At 54.4% G+C, this 19,942-nt stretch overlaps 1 protein-coding gene across 9 annotated transcripts in view; it reads right to left on the bottom strand.

Annotated features, from left to right (window-relative positions):
* Positions 1 to 580: 580 nt before the first annotated feature.
* NCOA1 (nuclear receptor coactivator 1) overlaps positions 581 to 19,942 on the bottom strand; it is a 179,366-nt gene continuing 160,004 nt past the window's right edge. For 5 of the 9 annotated variants that reach the window (XM_055713018.1, XM_055713016.1, XM_055713021.1 and 2 more), the window contains 10 exons: positions 17,184 to 17,369; positions 14,763 to 14,889; positions 10,190 to 10,358; positions 6,912 to 7,226; positions 6,646 to 6,747; positions 5,166 to 5,565; positions 4,157 to 4,331; positions 2,858 to 3,041; positions 1,906 to 1,995; positions 581 to 766 (listed from right to left, as the gene is read on the bottom strand). In XM_055713018.1, coding sequence (XP_055568993.1) covers positions 599 to 766; positions 1,906 to 1,995; positions 2,858 to 3,041; positions 4,157 to 4,331; positions 5,166 to 5,565; positions 6,646 to 6,747; positions 6,912 to 7,226; positions 10,190 to 10,358; positions 14,763 to 14,889; positions 17,184 to 17,369 — 1,916 coding nt within the window. In that variant the 3' untranslated portion in view covers positions 581 to 598. Of the gene's footprint in view, positions 767 to 856; positions 914 to 1,905; positions 1,996 to 2,857; positions 3,042 to 4,156; positions 4,332 to 5,165; positions 5,566 to 6,645; positions 6,748 to 6,911; positions 7,227 to 10,189; positions 10,359 to 14,762; positions 14,890 to 17,183; positions 17,370 to 19,942 lie in introns of all 9 variants that reach the window. The other 4 variants (XM_055713020.1, XM_055713022.1, XM_055713023.1 and 1 more) reach the window with 3 other exon arrangements.

Raw genomic sequence — 19,942 nt, 5'->3', positions numbered from 1 at the left:
AAAACCGGCTTTTCCCGCAGAAGTCCAGCGCCGATCCCCTTCTGTGCCCCGCGCCGAGACGTGATCAGTGACAGATCCAGCTGAAACTGAGATTGCTCTTTCTCCTCCTCCTCCTGCCGCCGCCGCAGTCCTCCAGCTGCCTTCTCCCCCTCCCTGCCTCCCCGAGAAACCTTCCTCCAGATTAAGAAGCCAGCAAAATGATTACAAAAATAAGAATCATCTGTAATTTTGGCTTGAGAAACCGACTGTCCCGCCTCGTCGCTTTGCTGACATCCAATGCCTTTTTTAAAAAAAAAAAAAAAAAAGAAAAAAAAGGGGGGGGGGAAGGAGGGAAAAAAAAGAAAAAAGGGGGGAAGGAGAAAAAAAGAAAAAAGGGGAAAAAAGGAGAAAGGAAACAAGAAGGGGGGAAAAAAGGGAAAAAAGGAACACCCCCCCCCTCCCCCCCAGTAAAACACACCCCCCCCTTTTGCTCCAAACACTACGAGCTGAAGAATGGCTGCGGGTTGAGATATCAAAAATCTCAGAAAAATATATAATATATATATTTATATATCTCTGTACGTCTTCTTATTTAAATTTCACATTCCTCGAAAAGCGATTATTCAGTCAGTAGCTGCTGAAGAAGGCTCTTCTGCTGGCCCGGCGGTGGTGGTGGCCCGGCGGCGTTTTTCGGGGTGCCCAAGGGAGCCGGCGGGTTGAGGTAGGGATCTCCTACCAGATTCACTGTACACTGTACGTCGGCAAAGACCTGAACCTGTTGTACCTGCTGGGACACAAAAGAGAAGAGGGGATTTAGCGGGGCCGGGGCAGGGGCCGGCGGCGGCGGAGCTGGGTACTACGTGAAGTGGAAACTCACTAGAGACTTCCTCTAGTCTGGAGCCACCCCAGAGAAGAACTCTTCTGTCTTCTTGTCCTATAAAAAGAAAACCGCTGCAACTCATTCGGCTCTGCGAGGTTCGTAACGTTGCTCATCCGAAAAAAAGGGAGAAAAAATGGATTTTTCAGGGGGAAAAAAACCAAAAACACCAACCACACCCCCAAAAAATAAAAGCCCAGCCTGGCATCCCCTGGGAGAAGGGGAGCCGCGGCATGGTGGCCGCGTCGGTGGTCATGCCGCAGCACGGGGTGGCATTGGTGGTGGGCGAGGTCCAGCGTGGCTGTTTGATCAAAATTAAGAGCTTAGGTGTGTCTTGGCTGTGCTGCCGGTGCGTCCCTACGGGCTCTGTGAAACCAAGGCTGCGCTATGGGGAAGGGGGAGGCGACACCGCGATGCCGGCGGATTTTGGAAGAGATGGGGATGAACCAGATAGTCCCTGGGAGCTGGAGGCATCTGTGCCGGTGAGTGGCTGGGCACGCTTTGGTGGTGCTCAGTGCTGCTCAGAGGGACAGGCAGCGTCCGGCAGCGCTGCCTGCAGGGAGGAAGCCTCCCCCATCCAAATTTCCTCGCTCCGCCGCGCTTTAATGTGGTGCCCTGGCTGCACCCCGGTGGCGCAGGGGTCATTGGCCGCTCTGGTGACGGCCGAGCCTAGGAAAGAAACCCTCCCCGCTCGCTGTCAGCCCAGAGCCAGGGCGACGGGCGTTTAACACCAACACTTCTTTATTTTTCCAGCTCAGCTGTGGCATCACCGCTCTTCCATGCCAGCAAGGAGGCTGAAAATGCTCACGGCAGTGGCACGAGCTTTGATGCGAAGAGGGTTTGCGAGCGGTGCCGGCGTCCCGAGGGCTGGCTGTCACCCAGCGCTGGTGGGACCACGGTGGCTTCAACCCAACCCTGCTAACCGGGGCCGGCACCAGTGGACACCAAGCCTGCCGAGCCAGTACGCCTGGGGCCGTTCAGCCTTTATCGGGGGGAGCCCGTCAAACTCCTTGGGGTACCTGAGATGCGCTTAGCAGTTTCTTACTGACCTGCGCCCCATCTGCTTCTGTTTTCAAAAGGTCAGTGGAGGAAAGCTGGTTGCAGTAAAGGCCCGTGGGTCTCAGCGCCGGGTCATTTACCTGTCAAAAGCAAGATCCAGGCTCAGCCAGGGCTCCTGGACGCTGGAGGGGCACTCACTGCCCTCAGGCTGAGTTTTGGGGAGCGCTTGGGGTGAGGATGCTCACGGATGGAGCAGCGCCAGGGGACTGCACTGCCAGAATCCTCCCCGCACTGTGAGCTGCAGGGTTTTGGGGCATCAGGGAGGGGGATGCCAGTGACCAGCTGGGACCTGTTACACCTTTCTCTCCGTCTCCTGCACCTTTGCCTGGGGCTGCTGCCTGCTCCGGGGGCATCTCACCACCCAGGGAGCATGAAATGCCACCTAGCTGCTGAGCTGGGTGAGCAGGGGAAAAAGCCACCAGCTCAGCCCATGCACGGTGCCTAGCTCACGGGAGGGACAGCCCCCCTCCTCGCCAAGCCCCACCGCTTCTCTCCAGGGAGGCTGCAAGCCCCAGCCTGCAATGTCCCATGCAAAACCAACAAGCCAGGAGCTTAATGGCACTGAGAAAAACGCCAGCAGCTAAAAAAGTTGGAGGCATCTCAGTCTGGTCTAGGGAGGATCTCATCAAAGGGCTGAGACTGGGGAAAGGTCCTGTTATCCATCTGTTCCCATTCCCCATCCCAAGTTTTCCCAGCTCCCCGGGGATGCATGGCTACAAACGGCCCCACCACCAGCCCACCACGGGGGCTGCAGGTGCTGGAGATGCTTGGTGCACCCAAGGACCCCACTGGACACCCCGGCACAGTGGCAAAGCCAACGGAGGCAGCCACACCTTTGCCACTTCCCCCTTGGGACACCAGTATCCCAGGGCCAGAGACGTGACCGCAGAGCCCCTGGGCGCTGGCTGACCGTCCCGGGAGCAGGGACGGTGTGGGACTGACCTGCTCCGAGCACATGGAGTTCATCCCGGGCATCTGCAGTGAGTTCATCTGCATCTGTCCGGCCATGGGGTTCATGTTCTGGACGTTGGTGTTTCCTCCCGCCATGGAGACGGTGATGCTCATGTTGTTGTACATGCCCTGCTGAGCAGGCGCCGGCTGGCTCTGCCCCGCTTGGCTGAATACACTGAGAGAGAGAAAAAAACCCATTACCCGTGCGTAAGTGATGGTGGCAGGCACCCCGAGGTGTGGGCTGAGCCCCTTGGTGAAGACCAAGACCACCCACGGCAGAGAGCCAGCAGAGCGGACGGGAGCCCTGCCAGGCCCTGGGGACAGCAGGAGGGACAGGGAGGTGTGAGAGGTGCTGCCTGCAGCAAGGTTAACCAGCATGGAGGCTGGGAGGAAGGGAGGTGGCCGCTGTGAGGACATCCACCCTCCACTCCTGCTGCAGCAGGAGGCTCCTTGGGGTGACACCAGTGCCAAGAGAGGTATCGTGACAGTGCTTGGGGCTGGATTAAGGGTCGGTCAGATGCAAAGTCCTGGTCTATGTGACACCCCTTCGTGCTCCTTCCACTGCCCTCCTCAGCGTCTGGCCATCCCCACTTCTGCTCCAGGCAGGAGGACAGCTCGCTCTCCATTGCAAGGCAAGGTGAAGCATCCCATTTCCAACAGAGCTCCCATCTCATCTCACCCAGCCCAGTACCTCCTGCTCTCTGCTGCTTGACCAGGACAGTTAGCTGAGCTACCCTGACAGACCCAAGACACAAAGCAAGGCATCCCCCAGGTGAGCTTTTGGGGTATTTTCCCCCATTTCTGGAGATCTGAAGCTCAAACCTGACTCATGCAAAAAAGGCAACGAGTCTGCCAACTCTTCCCATTTGCCTCCGTAAGTCAGAGCTGGACATGTCATACGAGGGTCGTGCAGTGACCTGGGACTGCTGGTCTGGACTCAATTTATTGTCATGTTTCCCAAGGCCACTTCCACAAGGTGTAATTAAGCCACTTGTTTAATTAAAAGCCAACGACCTGCTTCACGTCTTCCTCAACACACGTGACCATTGATTTAAACACTGGGGGGTTCTGGCCACCTCTGAGCTGAGGCAAAGATGAGGACATGAGTTGGTGGTGACATCTGGAGAACATCACGGTAGGAGACTATGGCCTGAGCTCAGCACGTGTCCTCAGCCAGGTGTCGCTTGGACACCACTGCCCCTGCCAGAGGACCATGGTAGGTGTCACCTTGCCACCTTCTCTGCGTGACTGTCACCCATGTGCTCCAGGTTATCCCCACCATGATCTTACTTGCTGTTCCCCATGGCTCCCTGCTGCCAGGTCTTCATGTCAGGCGACTGGTAGCCCGGTGTCGGCGGAGCTGGCTGCAGCATGGGGCTTTGCGAAGGCGGGAGCTGGGGTGACATCAAGGGGCTGCTGGGACTGAGCGACGGAGCAAAGGCGGGTTCGCTTTGCTGACCCATGCCTGGAGAAGAACAGACAGTGTCAGCAGTGCCCAGACCTCTGACAGCAGCCCCAGTTCCCTCCTCCTCCCTTGCAGCTGCTGGCATCGAACCAGAAACATCAGCTGTGACCTTCGGTCTCGAGGTCTCTGGTTTTCATTTTGAGCAGCTGTATCGCTCAAATGCAAATATTTCAGGGATGAAGGAGCCGGGAAACCCCCCCTCAAGTGGTTTCCATCAGCAGGTGTTCCTCTTTAGCGTCACACCTGGCTGGAAAATAGCCAGAGTAATGATGGGATGATGCCAAAGAATATTCCTGCGGGGCTATTGCAGCCACCGAGCAGTTTTCTCTACTCATCGGTGACATCCACCTTGCTGAGACCCTGCACTGAGGCTTGAATGTGAAGACCTTCAAGCTGGTGCTTGTCTGCACACAACTCTGCACCGGCTCACCCATCTCATACCTGCTTGGCCTACACAAGAGGGGTAAGGTGCCTGCAGCTCATTTCAGCCATCTAAGCAAGGCTTTGGCCTCTTTCAGAGCACATATATATATTTAAGGAAGCGCAATTTAGAGGACTGCCTTGCAGTTTGATTTTCAAGGGAAGAGTTGTGGAATTATTTTCCCAAAGGATAGATTTGGGGGGTTTTTGAGTTTCAACCAGAAAAGCTCTCTTTGGGAGGTGGAGACCAGAGACCAGACCAGTATGCAGGCTGGGTGAGGTGGCTGGGGATGAAGCCCAGGGTGATGGGTGAGCAGGGCTGGGCTGCAGCATCCTCGGGGGTCTCAGCTCTACCCTCCACCTCCCCTCCCCACCGCCAGATAGCTTTCCAGTGCAACCAACTGCTCCAAGTACCTGATCCCGAATACTGAAAGATGTTCTGTTGCATCTGCGGGGTCATCCCAGTGCCGAACTGCCCTCCGACGCCGCCCATCATCCCCCTGTTCACCATGCTGCTGCGGTTAGCCAGCGCGGCCTCAGGGTTGGATGCCAACGGTGAGAAGGGGCTGGTGGAGGTGGGAGGGTTTCCTGGGGTCGTACCGTAGTTTGGGGGGTAAGGGAACTGCTGTGGGGGTGCCTGGGGCAAGCGAGCGGCTCCGATCTGCACTGGGAGCCCGGCAGAGGGAGGGAGGTTGTTTCCAAAGCTTTGCTGCCTCATCAGGATGGCTCGCTGCTGCATGAGCTGCCGCTGCCGGTGCTGCTGGCTGTAGAGCTCGCGCTGGCGCTGGGCCAGCATCTGGGCATTGAGGGGAGGCTGCGGGGAAGGAGCGGGATGTCCCAGTTATTACCATGACCCTCTGGTTCTGGCAAACAGCTCAGACCTGACCCTCCCCTCCCTGGTGCAAGAGCCCTGGGTGCTCCCCTTCCCCGGCTCGGGGTGCCCGTCCTCCGTTTGCAAGGCAAGCTGGAAAACCCCCAGAAGGCTGTAAATCGGCCCATTTGCACCACTGCAGGGCAAAGCAGGTTGGAGATACTAAAGATCTGCCTCTGCACGTGCCAAATGGCAAACTTCCAGGAGCTGGAACATCCCCCAAGCTGGGAAAACAGGCTCTTGGTCACCTGGCTGCCACCAACCACCCCTCTCCCTCACGGAACCCACTTCTCATGCCCTCACCAGGACGCTCCCACATGCCAGAGCCCAGGATTCCTGACTTTGCGTCTTTCGGTTGCAAGATATTAAAAAAACCCAACCCATCCCATGAGCTCTTCCATCACCACAGGCCCATTCCTGATATGGCCGAGCCAGATGCGTTGGAATTAATCACTTCAAAAAGCCTGACAAAGCCATCAGCGGCTGAAATCGGCGCTCTGGTGGGCACCGTTTGGTCCCCATCCCTACCGCCAACGCTCCCCACGGCACGGTAGGGATGTCACGCTACTTCCCAAATAGGCAAAGGCTTCTCCGAGAAGTGGAATAAAGTCACCAGACCTTTCTACCTTCTCCTCATACCCAGCAGATGTTTCATCCACTTTATTAGAAGCCAAACAAGAACTTTAGGGCCTGGGGACTTGCAGGATCATTAAGAAGCTTCACTAGATTCTTGTATTTAAAGGACAACATTTATTTCTTAAAGATCCTTCTCAATTAAATGCGTCAGCACATCCTTCTCTAAGTAATAATGAAGTATTTATACCTTAAGCAGGTGGAGGAGCTGGAATAAGGGTGAAGCAAAAAGAAAAACCCACAGCAGCTTGTCTTGCAGCCCCCTCTCTGCACGAGGGAGAATTTCTCATAAATGACAGAGAGGAGCGAGCCAGGCTGTGCTAACGGGGAGGGCATGGGTATTAATCCTCAACTCTTCCCAGCTGGAGGACCGTGCCGCATCCTCCTTACCTGCGGCGTGATCTGCTGCTGCATCCCCGCCCGCATGTTGATGCCCACCGGGGAATTGGCTGCAAACTGGTTGAGGATCGCCTGCCGGTTTTGATGGATCAGCTGGAGGGGAGAAAAAAAAACAACAGGGAGACCTTCAAAATTCCAGTTCAGGAGCTTCCCACCCATCCGATCCCTTCCAATGGGGATGTCTGGGCTGCAGGCGGTACTGAGGGTCCCTCCAACCCCCTGCCCGCGGCCCTGGAATGCAGAGGAGGAAGAATTACCTGCTGCTGGCCCTGCAGCCGCTGCTGCAGCTGAAGTCGCAGCTGGTTGGGGGCCGTCGGGGGTCTGTTGAGCGTCTGCCGGGGTTGCATGGCCATGGTGGTGGGGAAGGCGCTGCGGGGCGGCGGGACCTGCACCGGCATGGGTCCGAAGGACGGCTTCTGCCTGACCATGCCGGGGAAGGCGCCGGGGAGGTTGGTGGTGGGAGAGGCGGAGGAGTAAGGCTGGGGGTACATGCCGGGTTTCTGCTCCATCATGAGCGGTGGGGTGGCTTGTTGGGGCTGGAACCGCTCTGTCAGGGCTTCCAACCCGCCGCCCTGGTGAAGGCAAAGGGGGAGGAAAATATCACTCCGGAGCCCCACCGGCACCCGATCTCTCCCGGGGGAGCTCGCAGAGGACGGAGGACATGGCGGGCATGGGGCAGCTCGCTTGGTAGGATGCTGCTGCCTGTAACTGTCACCCCCTGGGCCAGGCTCCAGCCTGTGCGAGCACAAGCGCTGCGTCCTGGAGGCCATTAAACACCCGCTCCCCAGGGCTTAGCCAACCTAAAAGGATGGGAATGATTTCTTCTGGCTTGCTTGGGAGCAAAAAGGCCAGGCTTTTCGGAAGGGATCAGGGCTCTTCTCCCTGGGCTGCTGGGGGGTTTGCAGGTTAGCAGTAGGCCATGCTGCCTTCCTCTGCCTCCCTCTGCCTCAACAGGGTCTGCTAGCACCGAGCTGCTCATCTGGGCTCCGAACAGCAGCGTGCCTGACTGGACAGACCCTAAGCTCAGAGGACTGACCCAACCATGGGAAATAGTTTCTGCTGTCTCCCCTTTGCTATTTCTGTGCAGCCTTGGAGGCTTGGCTGGAGGCCAAGTGAACAGTCTTTTGGGTCTCCATCTGCCCCAAGAGCACCTGTGTCACAATACGACACAGGCCATATGCAAGGGTGGGAGCCACGGACCCCCAGGACTGGGAGAGCTCACAGGGAAGCATGGCTATACTCCAGTACTGCTCAGACACCCCTTGCTAGGAACCCACGGGAGACAGAACCTTTTGGTCCACTGTACAGCCACTCCGGAACAAATGAGCCATATTACAGCCAGGGGACGATTTCCACACCAGCAAATCATAAGAAGATGTTGTGCACTGCTCTAGCTTGGCTCAGGCACAGAAATAGGTGTTTGAGCTATGAACCCCACCAGAAGTAACACCTTGGAGGCAGAATCCTTAATCCAAGTCCCGCGGATTGAAAGAAAGCTGCGCTAAGTGAAACCACACACAAAACCGCCCCCCAAATCCCACTGCCTTTGGGATTTGGTTAGATGGTGCCAATGAAAGGACTGAGGCTTGAAGGCAGGGAAGAGGGTATGGGAATGGTGGTGGTGAAAAATATATTGCTTAGGATCAATTAAGATGGTAGTGGTGAAAAATAAATCGCTCAGATAAATTAAGATGGAGCGTATATGGTTCAAGGACTGGATACCAGGACATAAACCAGCTGTGTGCAATGGCCAGAAACCACAGACCTGCTGAAATGAGGCTCTTTTACTCTTTCTCTCCCCAAACTACTCAGTTTCCAGCTGCCTCCTGATTAAACTGGGTGCAGGTATCTCCAGCACTCCATCCCACTGGTCTGTGGTAGCACGGAGAAGATGGTGGGTTTGGTGAATTCAGGGGATCCAAACCCCTACCTGCCAAGAACACATCCTGGAGGGGAACTATCAACACGTTTACTTCCCAAAGATGCCTTTATGTTGACGTGTTGTTTCTCTAAAGATGTATTTCAAGCAAATATTTCATGGAACTATTTGAAATATTTCTGAGGTTCAGCCGAAGCCGTGGAAAAAGCCCAAGATTGCCAATAACGAAACATTCCCTGGATGGGAGCAAAGCTGGTTTGGGGTCTAAACATGAGATAATCTCCCCGAGCCAGGTGCTCTTTGGCCAGGGAAGTACCGGACCAACGTGGGGATGCTTGGCAGCATCGGCTGCCACCGAAGGACATCTCTAATCCAGCGCTCTGATGCTGCTGGAGCCTGTCCGGTGCAGGAAAGGGTTGCTGGGGAGCTGTGCCAGCTGAGTCTGCAAAACCCTTGTGAAAACACTGAGCTGTTGCAGCTGCATCTTTGGCAAAAGCATCTCTGATCCTATATATCAAAGAGGCTGAATTACACATAACTTTCAAAAAAAACCCAGGCAGGCGGTGATTTGGGAGGCACAGCCTTGAGAAAAGGCATGCGGCAAATACCTGACTTGGGCATCAATTCACTGACAGGTCCCCCAAAATGCTTATGAAAAGATAACTCCCCCCTAGCAGTGGTGGGGCTGCAGAAGGAGATGTGCCACCTCTGGGCTTAAACAATGCAGGATCAGGCCCAGAGCGGCCCGATGGATTTGCTCTGAGAAGCTTCTTCCTTAGGACATCCCATTTATTAACAGGCTTTTGATTTGGTCCCTTGCTTTGGAAAAACGCGTATGTGTGAGTGCTCTGAGGCACGGAAAAAGAAACCACTTGAAAACAAATCCCAAGCGATCCATCTCATTTTCCACGTCCCTTGCTAGCTCCCCTGCAGCCAGCTTTCTCCCCCTGCCTTGCCCTGTTATTTATGAAACCCTGAACCCTTCAGAGGCGTCTGCCCCCACGGATATCTGCAAACAGGGAGTCTTCACCGGAGCTCAGCTGCGGAAACCAGGGCCCCAGCGCTATCCGAGTAAGACAGCACCACTAAAAGCAAGCCTCTTTTTTTAATTATTTTTCTCTCCCTGCGGTTCAACCCGAGACAGAAGGGCAGCTGCACTGTAAGCCAATCTTGATAGTAAGGGCTGCACGGTTTCATACCAGCGAGGCCATTAGATATATTATTAGGCAGCACAACCCAGGCTCAGGAATCCCAGGCTGTGGGATTCCAGCTGGAAGGCTCCTCTGTGCCCTAATCCCCCTGGTAAGGTGGGGAAGCGGGACAGCCTGCCAGCTCTCCCCGTTACACGAGCTGCCCGGGGCTGAAACCACTCAGCCGCCTCTTTGCCAGGCTGCCGGTTCTCATGGGGGATCGCATTTGAAAAGTGGAGAAATGAGATATTGTATTTCACGGGGCTGTTTTCCAGCTTTTTTGGCGGGGGGAGAGAACCGCGTGGTGTTAAGTATCGTCTCTGAATCTGATGCGCTCGTGTGTTCCCACTCACATCTGGCCTCCCATTACCAGATGTTGGAAATCCTCCTCCATGCTCACATCAAGCCTCAGCATCTGGCCCCCTATATGACCTCCGACAGGTCCCATGAGTGGTTCTCTCTTTACCTGGACCAGTTTGTCAATCCCCAGAGCTCGATCCAGCTCGGCCAGCTCCGTCTCGTCTTTGCCGCTGAGGAAGGAGACGAGCTGCTCGAGCAGGGCTTTCTCGTCGTTCCGACCCTCCGGCGTGGTGGGAGGACACAGGAGCTCATCCAGCTGGGAGGTGATGCACTGGCTGCAGAGAGAAGTCAAAAGAGGAGGCGCATTAAGGATTATGAAGCAGGGAGGAGGCTGAGCAGGGAAGATGCTTGAGCGACACGGCCCCTGCAGCCACCGGGACTCACTCCCACCCTGCTGCATCATGCCAATCCCATGGGACTCAGCCTCGTCCCCCAGCTCTGACCCCGGCTGAGCCCACTCAAGCTCAAACCCTGTGCCCAAACCTGTTTTTAAGGATGAACCTCACCAGGAAACACAGCCCGGACAGCGGTTCGGAGAGGTTTGGGAAGGGAACTTTGGTGCTTTTGCAGGCTTTGCTCCTGCGGGCGTTTTGGGCAGGACAGCGGGAGGCAGAGCAAAACTTCTGCCGGCACAAAAGTGGGGAGGCTTGAATGGAGCTGGAGCAGCTGGAAGCGATGCAGCTGAAGGCAAAGGGGAATCTTTGAGCTGCAAAAATAAGATTTCTGCAAAGCTTGCTCAATATTCTTTGGGAATAAGATTAATATGTAATGAGAGACATTCCAATGACGTGACTAATTGGAGTCAATCGGATTTGCAGGGTCTGACACGATGAAGAGAGCCATGGCACATCACGCTCCCAGAGAGGCACAAAGGCGAGGGCTCGAACATGCCAGCAGTTCCCAAGCAGCAGACATGTTTATCCTTTTAGCTCCAGATGAGGACCAGATGTACAGTAAGGAACTGAAGCCAATCTGACCGAGACCGCTGCAGCCAACACACGCAGCCTAATCCAGGGAAAAGAAATACTCGGCGCTGGGATTTCTTAAATTGCAGAGCAGGAGCAGAGAGGGAAGTGGGGAGACAGAGGTGAAAGGCAGGGCTGGTTTCACTCTGTAGCCGAGGTCCCTGCTACTTGCTGCTTTTCTCAAACTCAGTTTTTCAGTGCCAAGGTCAAAGGACAAAGTTTACTGCACAGACATCGTTCTTGCAGGAGAAAGAGAGGACAGGCTTCTTCTCCACCTTAACTGGCAGCTAGAGGAGAAATTCAGGTTGCCACCATCCTTTCAGCCCATGCTGGACCTCTGCATGGATGGCAAAAGTTGGTTTATTAAGAGATTGTGGGGATAAAACCAGCTCTACGTAGTGAATAAGCTTCCAGTGTGTCCTGCTTTGCAGCCCAATCCAGCCTGCAAAGCCCTCCCCTCTCCTCTCCTCCAGCACCATGCCATGGTGGGGTTCAGATGAGTCTCTGGACAGACAATGGTGGGGCAGAGGAGATCCTGGACCCCATGCATCATGTCCCTGCCACACTGGTTTTGCCTTGCAAAGGTTTTCTATCCACCACAACCTTTCAGGCCTTTTTAAAGGTGAAAACTCCAATTCTGCACGCGGTGTGGAGGAGAAATTCAGCTGCTCACAGAGACAGTGTCAAAGGCTGCTTGAGGTCCTGTAAAGCATCTCCCTGCCATGGCCTTCAAGCACTGCTCCAAAAGGCTGCAGGTCTCTGGCCCTGCACAGATGTCCTAGAAACCTCAGGCATCTCAGATGGCACTGGGTGCCAGCGCTGAGGCAACTGAATTGGGCCCTGGGTGGCATGTTTGACCTTGGGGGATTAGAGGAACGCGTGTGAGAACAGCAACTTGGACTTGCTTTGAGGAGCCTTGGACCTGGCCCAAGGTGTCCCTCTTCTGCAGAAGAAACAAGAACACTTATGCTTGGGGACATGAGAGAGGAGATGTAGTTGTCCCACTTTATTAAAAGGCAAAGGCACAGGAGGATTTGGGGCACAGGAGAATTTAAAAAGGAAGCTCCTGTTTCCCAGGACACCCGGCGCTGGGAGATCTGGGCAGCACCAGCTCCTTAAACAAGGCCAGGACCTCAGCCCACCTCCAGTGAACCTCTCGGCTGGGAAGCCTTTACAACGCCCAAAGCAAAAGCTCTGCTCGTTTGGTCTTTGCTAAAATTATTTCTTGGTCTGGTAATATCTGCAGTCCAAAGATTCTGTCTCCTTGCTCCGATCGCAGTCTCCATCAGGTGGACAGGCAGCTGCTGGGACCATGGGCATCTCCCAGGACAAGTGTGTCCTCCCCAGCTGGAGCACATCTGCAAGTCTTGAGGACTAAATTCCAGAGGCTTTTCACCAGCAGAATCTCTTCTCTCAGCTGCAGAGGAAGCAGAGTTTTGCAGCTGATCACTGTGCTGCTAGATGGAAATGTTTCGATTCCAGCAAGGTGCTACCAAGGCAGGTCTCACCCATGATGACACCTGCTCCATCAGACCTACAGTTACTGAAGGCACGAGAGAGAGCTGAGCTGGGAACCAGCCTCTTCCAGCATGGCCTCTGCCGACCACCTCTGGCAGGACCCCCCGTGCCCAGAAACCCTAATTCAGGAAGAACAGAGGCTCACCAGGATGAACATCCCTCTACCTCTCATCCTGCTGTCATCTCATCGCTCTGGTCCATGTGTTGGCTCTACTGGTGGCTCCACCATGTGGGAAGCCCAGTCTTGCTGTAGAGAGCCAAAGGAGCCATGAGAAGTCCCAGCACGCAGCCTGCTTTTCCTTTGACTTCTCCCTCGCTCAATGCTGAGAAAATCAAATACTACCTTGTAAAACCCTAACCAGGTTGCAATTTTAAAGTCTGGTTGAAACCATCACTCTCCAAAGGCAGGGACACGTGAGACTCGTTACCTCCGCATCTCACCAAGCTTCGGCCAAATGTCACTGCTCCACCGATCTGCCCTCGTCTCCTGGCGCAGGGCTCTGCCCTGAAAACCACCTGAGGTATTTTTCTCCCCCGACGACTCACACGGATGCTGCTGCCAAACACTTCCCTCCTTGATACCTGCACAGGTCCGAAGCCTTCCATGGCAGCCTGGGTCCTCACTCCACAATCCTGCTGCAAAGGGTGAGCCAGAAGAAAATACAGCTCCCTCCCTCCCAGCTGTGCTGGCTGGGGAGACAAGAATGTCTCCAGCCAGCCAGACTGACTCAGTGCTTGGAGCACAGGGCTGCTGAGTAAGGTAAGGTCATTTTTACCCCATAAGCAGTATTTTAAGGAACAGTCATAGCTTAAAACACAGATTGCTTTTTCCAGCAGCTCTGCCCTTTGCCAGGTGTGCCCCACGGATCTTATTCCAGCAAAATAATGACACCAGCAAGGCTTAAAAGGGAAGTTACTTCCTTATGGCAAGGGCTCAGGCTGATGTAAATGCTCAGTTAAACGGGGATTTGTTTTATCTCCCAGCTCTTTCAAGCAACAAGAGGCAAAGTATTTCCCGCAGAAGTCCAAGATCCAGTTGCAGCAGTTGGAGACCACTCAGGCAACTCTCTCCTTGCAAGAAAGCTTTGAGAAATTAATCCAAATACAGTCCTGAGAAAAAGATGTTTGGCTACTGTCTTGCTCAAATACAATTCTTATGTGTGTCTTCTTCACGACTGGAAAAGAGAGGTTGTGCTCATCTACTGAAGACCTTAATGAGCAGAGGAAATTCTGCCTCTCTGCAAAGCTGGGCTGGGCTTTGGCAAGAGGATCCATGCGCAGCTCATCAGTGCTGGCTCTTAAACCGGGTACCTGAAGCCTCCCTGGGCCAGGGGGAGGATTCACCTCCCATCCGCATCAAATCCATGAGCACTGCTGCCAGCGCCGCTGCCTCAGCAAAGACTTTGGGGTGCCCTTTGCCTGGCAGGGCACTGACTGCTGAGCTCCATCAGCAGGGCTTGCCACCCTTCTGACCTCCCGTTCCAAAATACCTGACCTACAGTCTCCTCCAACGTGTTTGTAACCAAGGAATGACGTTGTACTTTGGGCAGGTGATGACCCCTTGGCTGCTCCATGGGGCCTCGGCCTATACAAGATGGTGAGAGGACTGGAGGGGGTTATTTGGCCTCGGAGGAGCTCTAACAATCTGAGCTGAAGCCAAGCGTATGGGGGACTGCAAAGAGCTGCAATCACATGGAAACACAAAACTGTGCCGTGGATCTCCAGATCCTACCACTGCCCCTGGCGAGAAGGGATGCTAGAGAACACCGACCCAAATATTGGCACTGGCAAGGGACCAGTGGGGACTTGCAGCATCCTACGGATACAGGGCATTATTCAGATGATGCAGCTTCAGCTACGGATACACCGCGTTATTCAGGTCCAGACATAGCCTGGACACCTACCCCTCAACACACCTTTCCTTATCCTACCCACACGCTTGTCCCTAGAGAGATAACAGATGTCACCTCTTGCATCGTAGCAACCTATACAACCCAGGTCCCAGCACTTCTTTGGTACCAGCAGCAACCACCACCGCCTTACGGCAATGGGCAGCTGCGCTCGTCCCAGCACCTGTCGTCTTTCCAGGCAGGCAAGGAAGCAAGCACACATCTCCTTGAGCCAGGCAACTATTGCCAGAACGTCCCAATGTTCTCCTGGGAGAGGCTGGGAAGCCGCCAGCCCTGTGGTACTTACTCTTCGGGTTTATTCAGCGCGCCGCGATTCATGGCTGCCATGCTGTTATCCGTCCAGGGGATCTGCTCCCCCATTCCTGGCTGTCCAAACTGGTGATCCGGCACCCCCATCTCCAGCTCAGGCATTCCTGGGGGGAAAAGCAGGATGTGGGGAGGAAAGGTTAGTGTGTGGACATGACTCGGGTGCTCCCATGGGGAACGGGCAAGCTCAGAGCAACAGGATGCCAATGGTGTCCAAAAACATCCCTAAAAGCGATGCTAAGGATTCACCAGTTCTAGCTCTTTTCAACCTAACGTTCCAGATACCAGGTTTGGTTTCCTAACCAGTAATCATAAGCATCAAGTTCTGGGTGAAAATCTAGGCAGATACTGCACACACAGCAGATGTACATGACCCTGTGTACTCGCTATGTGCAAATGCTATTAAAAAGTTTCCCTTTTCAGCACATTTCTACCAAGAGTTTCATAATTTAGTCAAGTTAAGAGGGTTTCTTCTTGAAGGCAAATTGTTACTACCAAAGATTTTAGCTTAAAAAATAGTCCACACCCATTAGCAACTTCTGCCTCTGTTTTGGAGAAAAGTTAATTTGCACAGGGAAAAAAGCCAACACAATTAAATTTAGTTGTAGCAGAACTTGGAGCCCAAGCCCAGGACAGAGAGATTTATGAGGCTGGAGACTTTACGTCATCCCATTTGAAACAGGAATTGGGACTGAAGATCAAACAGCATCGCAGCTGACCCAGCCCGTGGAGATCCAGGCAGATGGAAACTGGAGGGGTAAGTGCATTTCTGGCTGGGGTGGCATCTCTGCCACATCAGGAGGTGCTATCAGGGGTGGCTCCCATGTCAAAACCCCGGGGTTTCTAAGGCAAGTGCTGATGAAGGTGGATGCTAAAGATGAAAGTCTCTCTTAACAAACTCAGCTGTGCTGATCATTTTCCCAACAAAATATATTACTCGCTTGCAAATAGCTGTGGTTACCCAGTGCACGGTGTCTTTGCTATTGTCACAAGGAGCCACCAGCTTCACGTGCCACCCAGACCGTAGGGTTTTTTTTTCAAAAAACGAAAGGAAATAAGAGCCTGACGGGGAGGGAGGGGAGGAAGGTCCAGCTGAGGGATGCTCAGTATCCCAGTGCATGCACTGGTGCGGCGGCTCCTGCCAAGCGCTCCTCTATTTCTCAAAATTTCTTAAAAAAAGCCTCAAGGCTGCTTGGCAACAGGCAGATCCTGGTAGTGCCAGCCGGGGCGGCTCATGGCACAGTCACGGTACAGCCCGTCCCCAATACTTCCTTGACTTGCTCAAGAACGGTCCCCAGGCTCATTGATGTGGCAGACTGCAGATGCTCCGAAGCACAGCATTATTTACTGGGGTGTGGGTGACCCCCATCGAGGCAGCCAGACCACGGGTACCAGGGCAGTATATACCAATATGACAGAGCTACAGCTGCTGTGACGACGTGTGGTGCGGGGCTGATTTCTGCCTCGCCTCCCGGGGGGGATGCGGGGGAGGATGAAAGCTATCATGCGATGCTCTCCTCCTCAAGAGAAGCTGCCCAAACCAAGACCTTCACGTGATCCAGAGGGACCAGCCGTGCGCAGGGCTACCCAGAGTTACAATGGGAACTGGCCGCATGCCTCCCACATCCATGGGCTGGTGGGGAGCACGGTGGTCCCACCCCGCCAGCAAGGGCAGAGCTGTGTTCCGACGTGGACAGCATGTGAGAGGCAGGGATGATGCTCTTCTGGAGCCTGGCCACCATCAGAGGGGACAGCAGGTGAATCCAGCAGCTCTTCTAGTCCCACGCTACCATCATGAGGAGGTGAGATCTGAGTTATTTGCTTTCTGCACCTGCTGTCAAGCCGCTGCACAGTGCATGATGGCAAGCAAGGTCCCTCCTCCAGATCATGTTCAGCATTGCCTGGCACATCGAGGGAAGCATCGAGGGAAGCAGAAGAGGGCAGAGAAGCAGCATCCACAACCCCCCAGAGCCCAGGCTGCCGAAACGGCTCACGACGAGGTCTGTGGTGTTTCGCTGCCAGTGATTTCAGCAGCACAGAGGTGAGACTGTTGCTTCTGCCACTCCTCTCCCAACACACCATCCATGCTCCGGATCTCATGGAAATTAAACTTCACCCAGTGCCAGGGGAAGCTGAGCCACCATCACCCCCCGGGTGAGGGGATGCAGCTTCCTCCACCTGCCTCCCCAGGAACCGAGATGGACAGAAAGGTCTTTCTTTTACCTGAAACTATACTGACGGGAAAAGACAGAAAAGAATAAGCACAGCTTGTGAAAGCTGCTGGCGAACAGCACCTCTCCAGCTCCACCTGCAATGCCTCTTCTCCAATGGGACTCCCTGGAAAGCCTTAACGTAACCTGGAGAAGGTGGAGAGCAGAGGATAGCCTGCAGCTGTACGTACCTGTGTCGGCTGGGAAGGGGTTTGGTGCGGTCACCGTGCCCCTGCCCTGCTGGGCTGGCCCACGGGTGTGCGGGCTGCTGCCGTTGCTCGCAGGGCACGGGACTGGCCTCAGCTGGGCTGGCTCCAGGGGGTCACAGAACTCAAATGGGGTGCGACCAGCCTGCACGCCCTGCCCGCTGCTCATCGCTAGAGAGTCATCAAATCACGGGGAAAAAAAGAAAGAAAGGAAAAAAAAAAAAAAGAAAGAAAAAAAAGCACATCAGCTCTCTTCCCAAGGCTCACTGCAAGATCACCGGCACTCCGCAAAATCCTTGCCCTGCCCGGGAGGGAGCTGGTGTTGCTAAGTTTGGAGGGTGAGAAGGGGGTCGTGGTGGGATGTCACCTTGCCTAAACCTGAAGGCTCGGTCCCATGTGTGGCTTGGTCACCCGCAGCCACCCTGGGGGAGCCACCCTGGGCCAGCAGCTCCTGGGAACCACCGTAGCTCCTGCACGCGGTGTCATGGTGTGTGAAGGTATGAGGATCTAGGAGCCAGGCTGGCACCCAAAACCTAGTAGCTGGAGCTTAAAATAACCAGCTGGGCATAAAAATTATAAATAATCAGCTGGATGTAAGAAAGGCAGGGGGGATGGGGGTTGCAACCATCTAATATACAGACAGGGTTCGAATGCTGCTAAAAGGAGGGCACCAAGACCACAGTGAATTACAGAAGCCAAAGTGCATCTCTCTCGCTCGCTGTAGCCACATCAACCAGGCTCTGCTCCCCCCAGGGATGATGCTGGTGCAGGAGCTGTGCCCCCCGTACACCTGGCAGCTAGAGGGAAGCCTCAGCACCGATGCTCCCCGTGCTGGCTTCCTGCCTGTTCGGTTCTCATCTGTCACCTGCTGGCTTTAAACCAATTAAAATGATGTCATTAGGCCTTGCACTATTCTTGATTTTCATTTAGGTAAGCTTCTGCACGTTCAGCTGCAGTTTGCCATCAGGGAGCACGTCTCAAATGCTCACATTGACCTGAAATACGAATGGAAGAGGCAGACTTGCAAGCCGGTGGCCACCAGCTGTGGCTGTTGGCAACCCCTCTCCCAGCCAGCAGCACCTCTTAAGTCCCCGGGGACCTGCCAAGGGGTGCACCACTGCCACCCTGCACGAGTTAAACCCGATGTCAGCGCCTTCAGCAAGGCTCATGGTGGGTCTCCTCGGCGGTAACTGCTATTTTAGATGCTGTAACCCAGGAGGGCAGCAGTTGGCATTTCAAGCACTTGCCCTGCAGAGCCGGTGGCAAATGCGCTCACCTTCTAACTCTAACTTGGCTGCAGGATTCCCTTTCCTCCGAAGGCAGTGTGTCCCGCTCTTAATTATGCCAGAGCGTTACAAGTGTCCCTGCTACTCAAAGTATAAGCCTGGGACAAGTGGGTCCTTGGCAAGGAACTATTAGGCTTGAACGATAAGCTTAATGATGGATTCAGCATGGAGGTGATGGGTGAAACGGCCTATGGCTACAGCTACGGGGCCACCAGCTCCTTTTCACTTCCCAGACATCCCCCTGACCGAGGGGAGGCACAGCCTCCAGCCTCAACACATCCATCACTCACCACCCTTCCAGCATCATTCCCTTATCCCCTACCCCGCGCATCTTCTGTTAGCTGATACTCCCATTTATGAGACCACAAGCTCTTCCCTGCTGATTTATCGCAGGCAGGGAGACATTTCAGCCCACAGTACTTTGCTCCAGAGCCTGCTCACGGCTGGCAGAGGGGTTTTGGGGGGGTTAGAGACCTGCAAGCTGTTCTCAGTGGTGCAATGCTCCGCTGCCCTCAGACGGTCCCCCCTGACAGCCCAGCACCAATGCAGCCTCCCACGTGGGCTTCACCCCACTTCACGGCACTGTTCGGGCCACGCTCACACCACCACATTGCTTCTCCTTCTGCTGTGATGCTCCTACCCTTTTAAAGGCTTTGCTTCTGCAGCCTGAGCCCTCCAAAAATATCCCAGCCCTGCCTGCCAGAGCCACCTCATGGGCTTCTTGCTGGGCCGGAACCCAAAACATCCTCATCTCCATTTGCTGAATAAGTAACAGGATGATTATCACTCCCTGTGTAGGATGTGGACCAGCAGCTAACTGGTTTATACTGGGCTGCTCACTCTTACTCCCTTCTGCTCTAGAAGCTGCACTTCAGCATTCAAGACTCAGTGCAATTTGCAGCAGCAGTGATACGTGGGATGTAACAGATAATTATATACATGCAAAATCCAAGTGCGGGGTGGGAAAAACCCCATGGGGCTGGGACCAGGTCTGGCACAGCACCCCAGGGATGCTGCGGTACCAAAGGGGACAAGCAGCTTGGGGCTGGCACAGGGATGTCCATCATGGCAAGCGAGTGGCATGGGCTCTGACTGAGCGCAGTGATGGCAGCAGCCACTGGGTGCACTTATTTGAGTAAGTTTATGCTGCAATTTGTAAAAGCTTGCTTTCCCTATGGCAGGTGTGGGTGCCTCTGCTACCACCCAGCCTGGGGAAGCCTCTGACCATCAGGTCCATACATGCTTTTGCTACAAAATACCCTCAATTTACAATTTGTCTGCAGGCTCCTTGAGGAAAGAAATCCTATTATTATCTTTTTCTAAGCATTCACTTTGGAGAAAAATCAGATCTTTCTTTTGTTTGGTGCCTAGAAAAAGGTCCTGATGCTGCATCTGAGTGTATTATGTCTCAAACCCCTGTCTGGAAGTGATGGCGATGCTCTGACACCTCAAACACCT

The sequence above is a fragment of the Falco cherrug genome, chromosome 6 (assembly GCF_023634085.1).
Source record: "Falco cherrug isolate bFalChe1 chromosome 6, bFalChe1.pri, whole genome shotgun sequence".
NCBI classification, from domain to species: domain Eukaryota; kingdom Metazoa; phylum Chordata; class Aves; order Falconiformes; family Falconidae; genus Falco; species Falco cherrug.
Note: the sequence above shows the minus strand (reverse complement) of the source record. Positions and strands in the feature narration are given on the sequence as shown.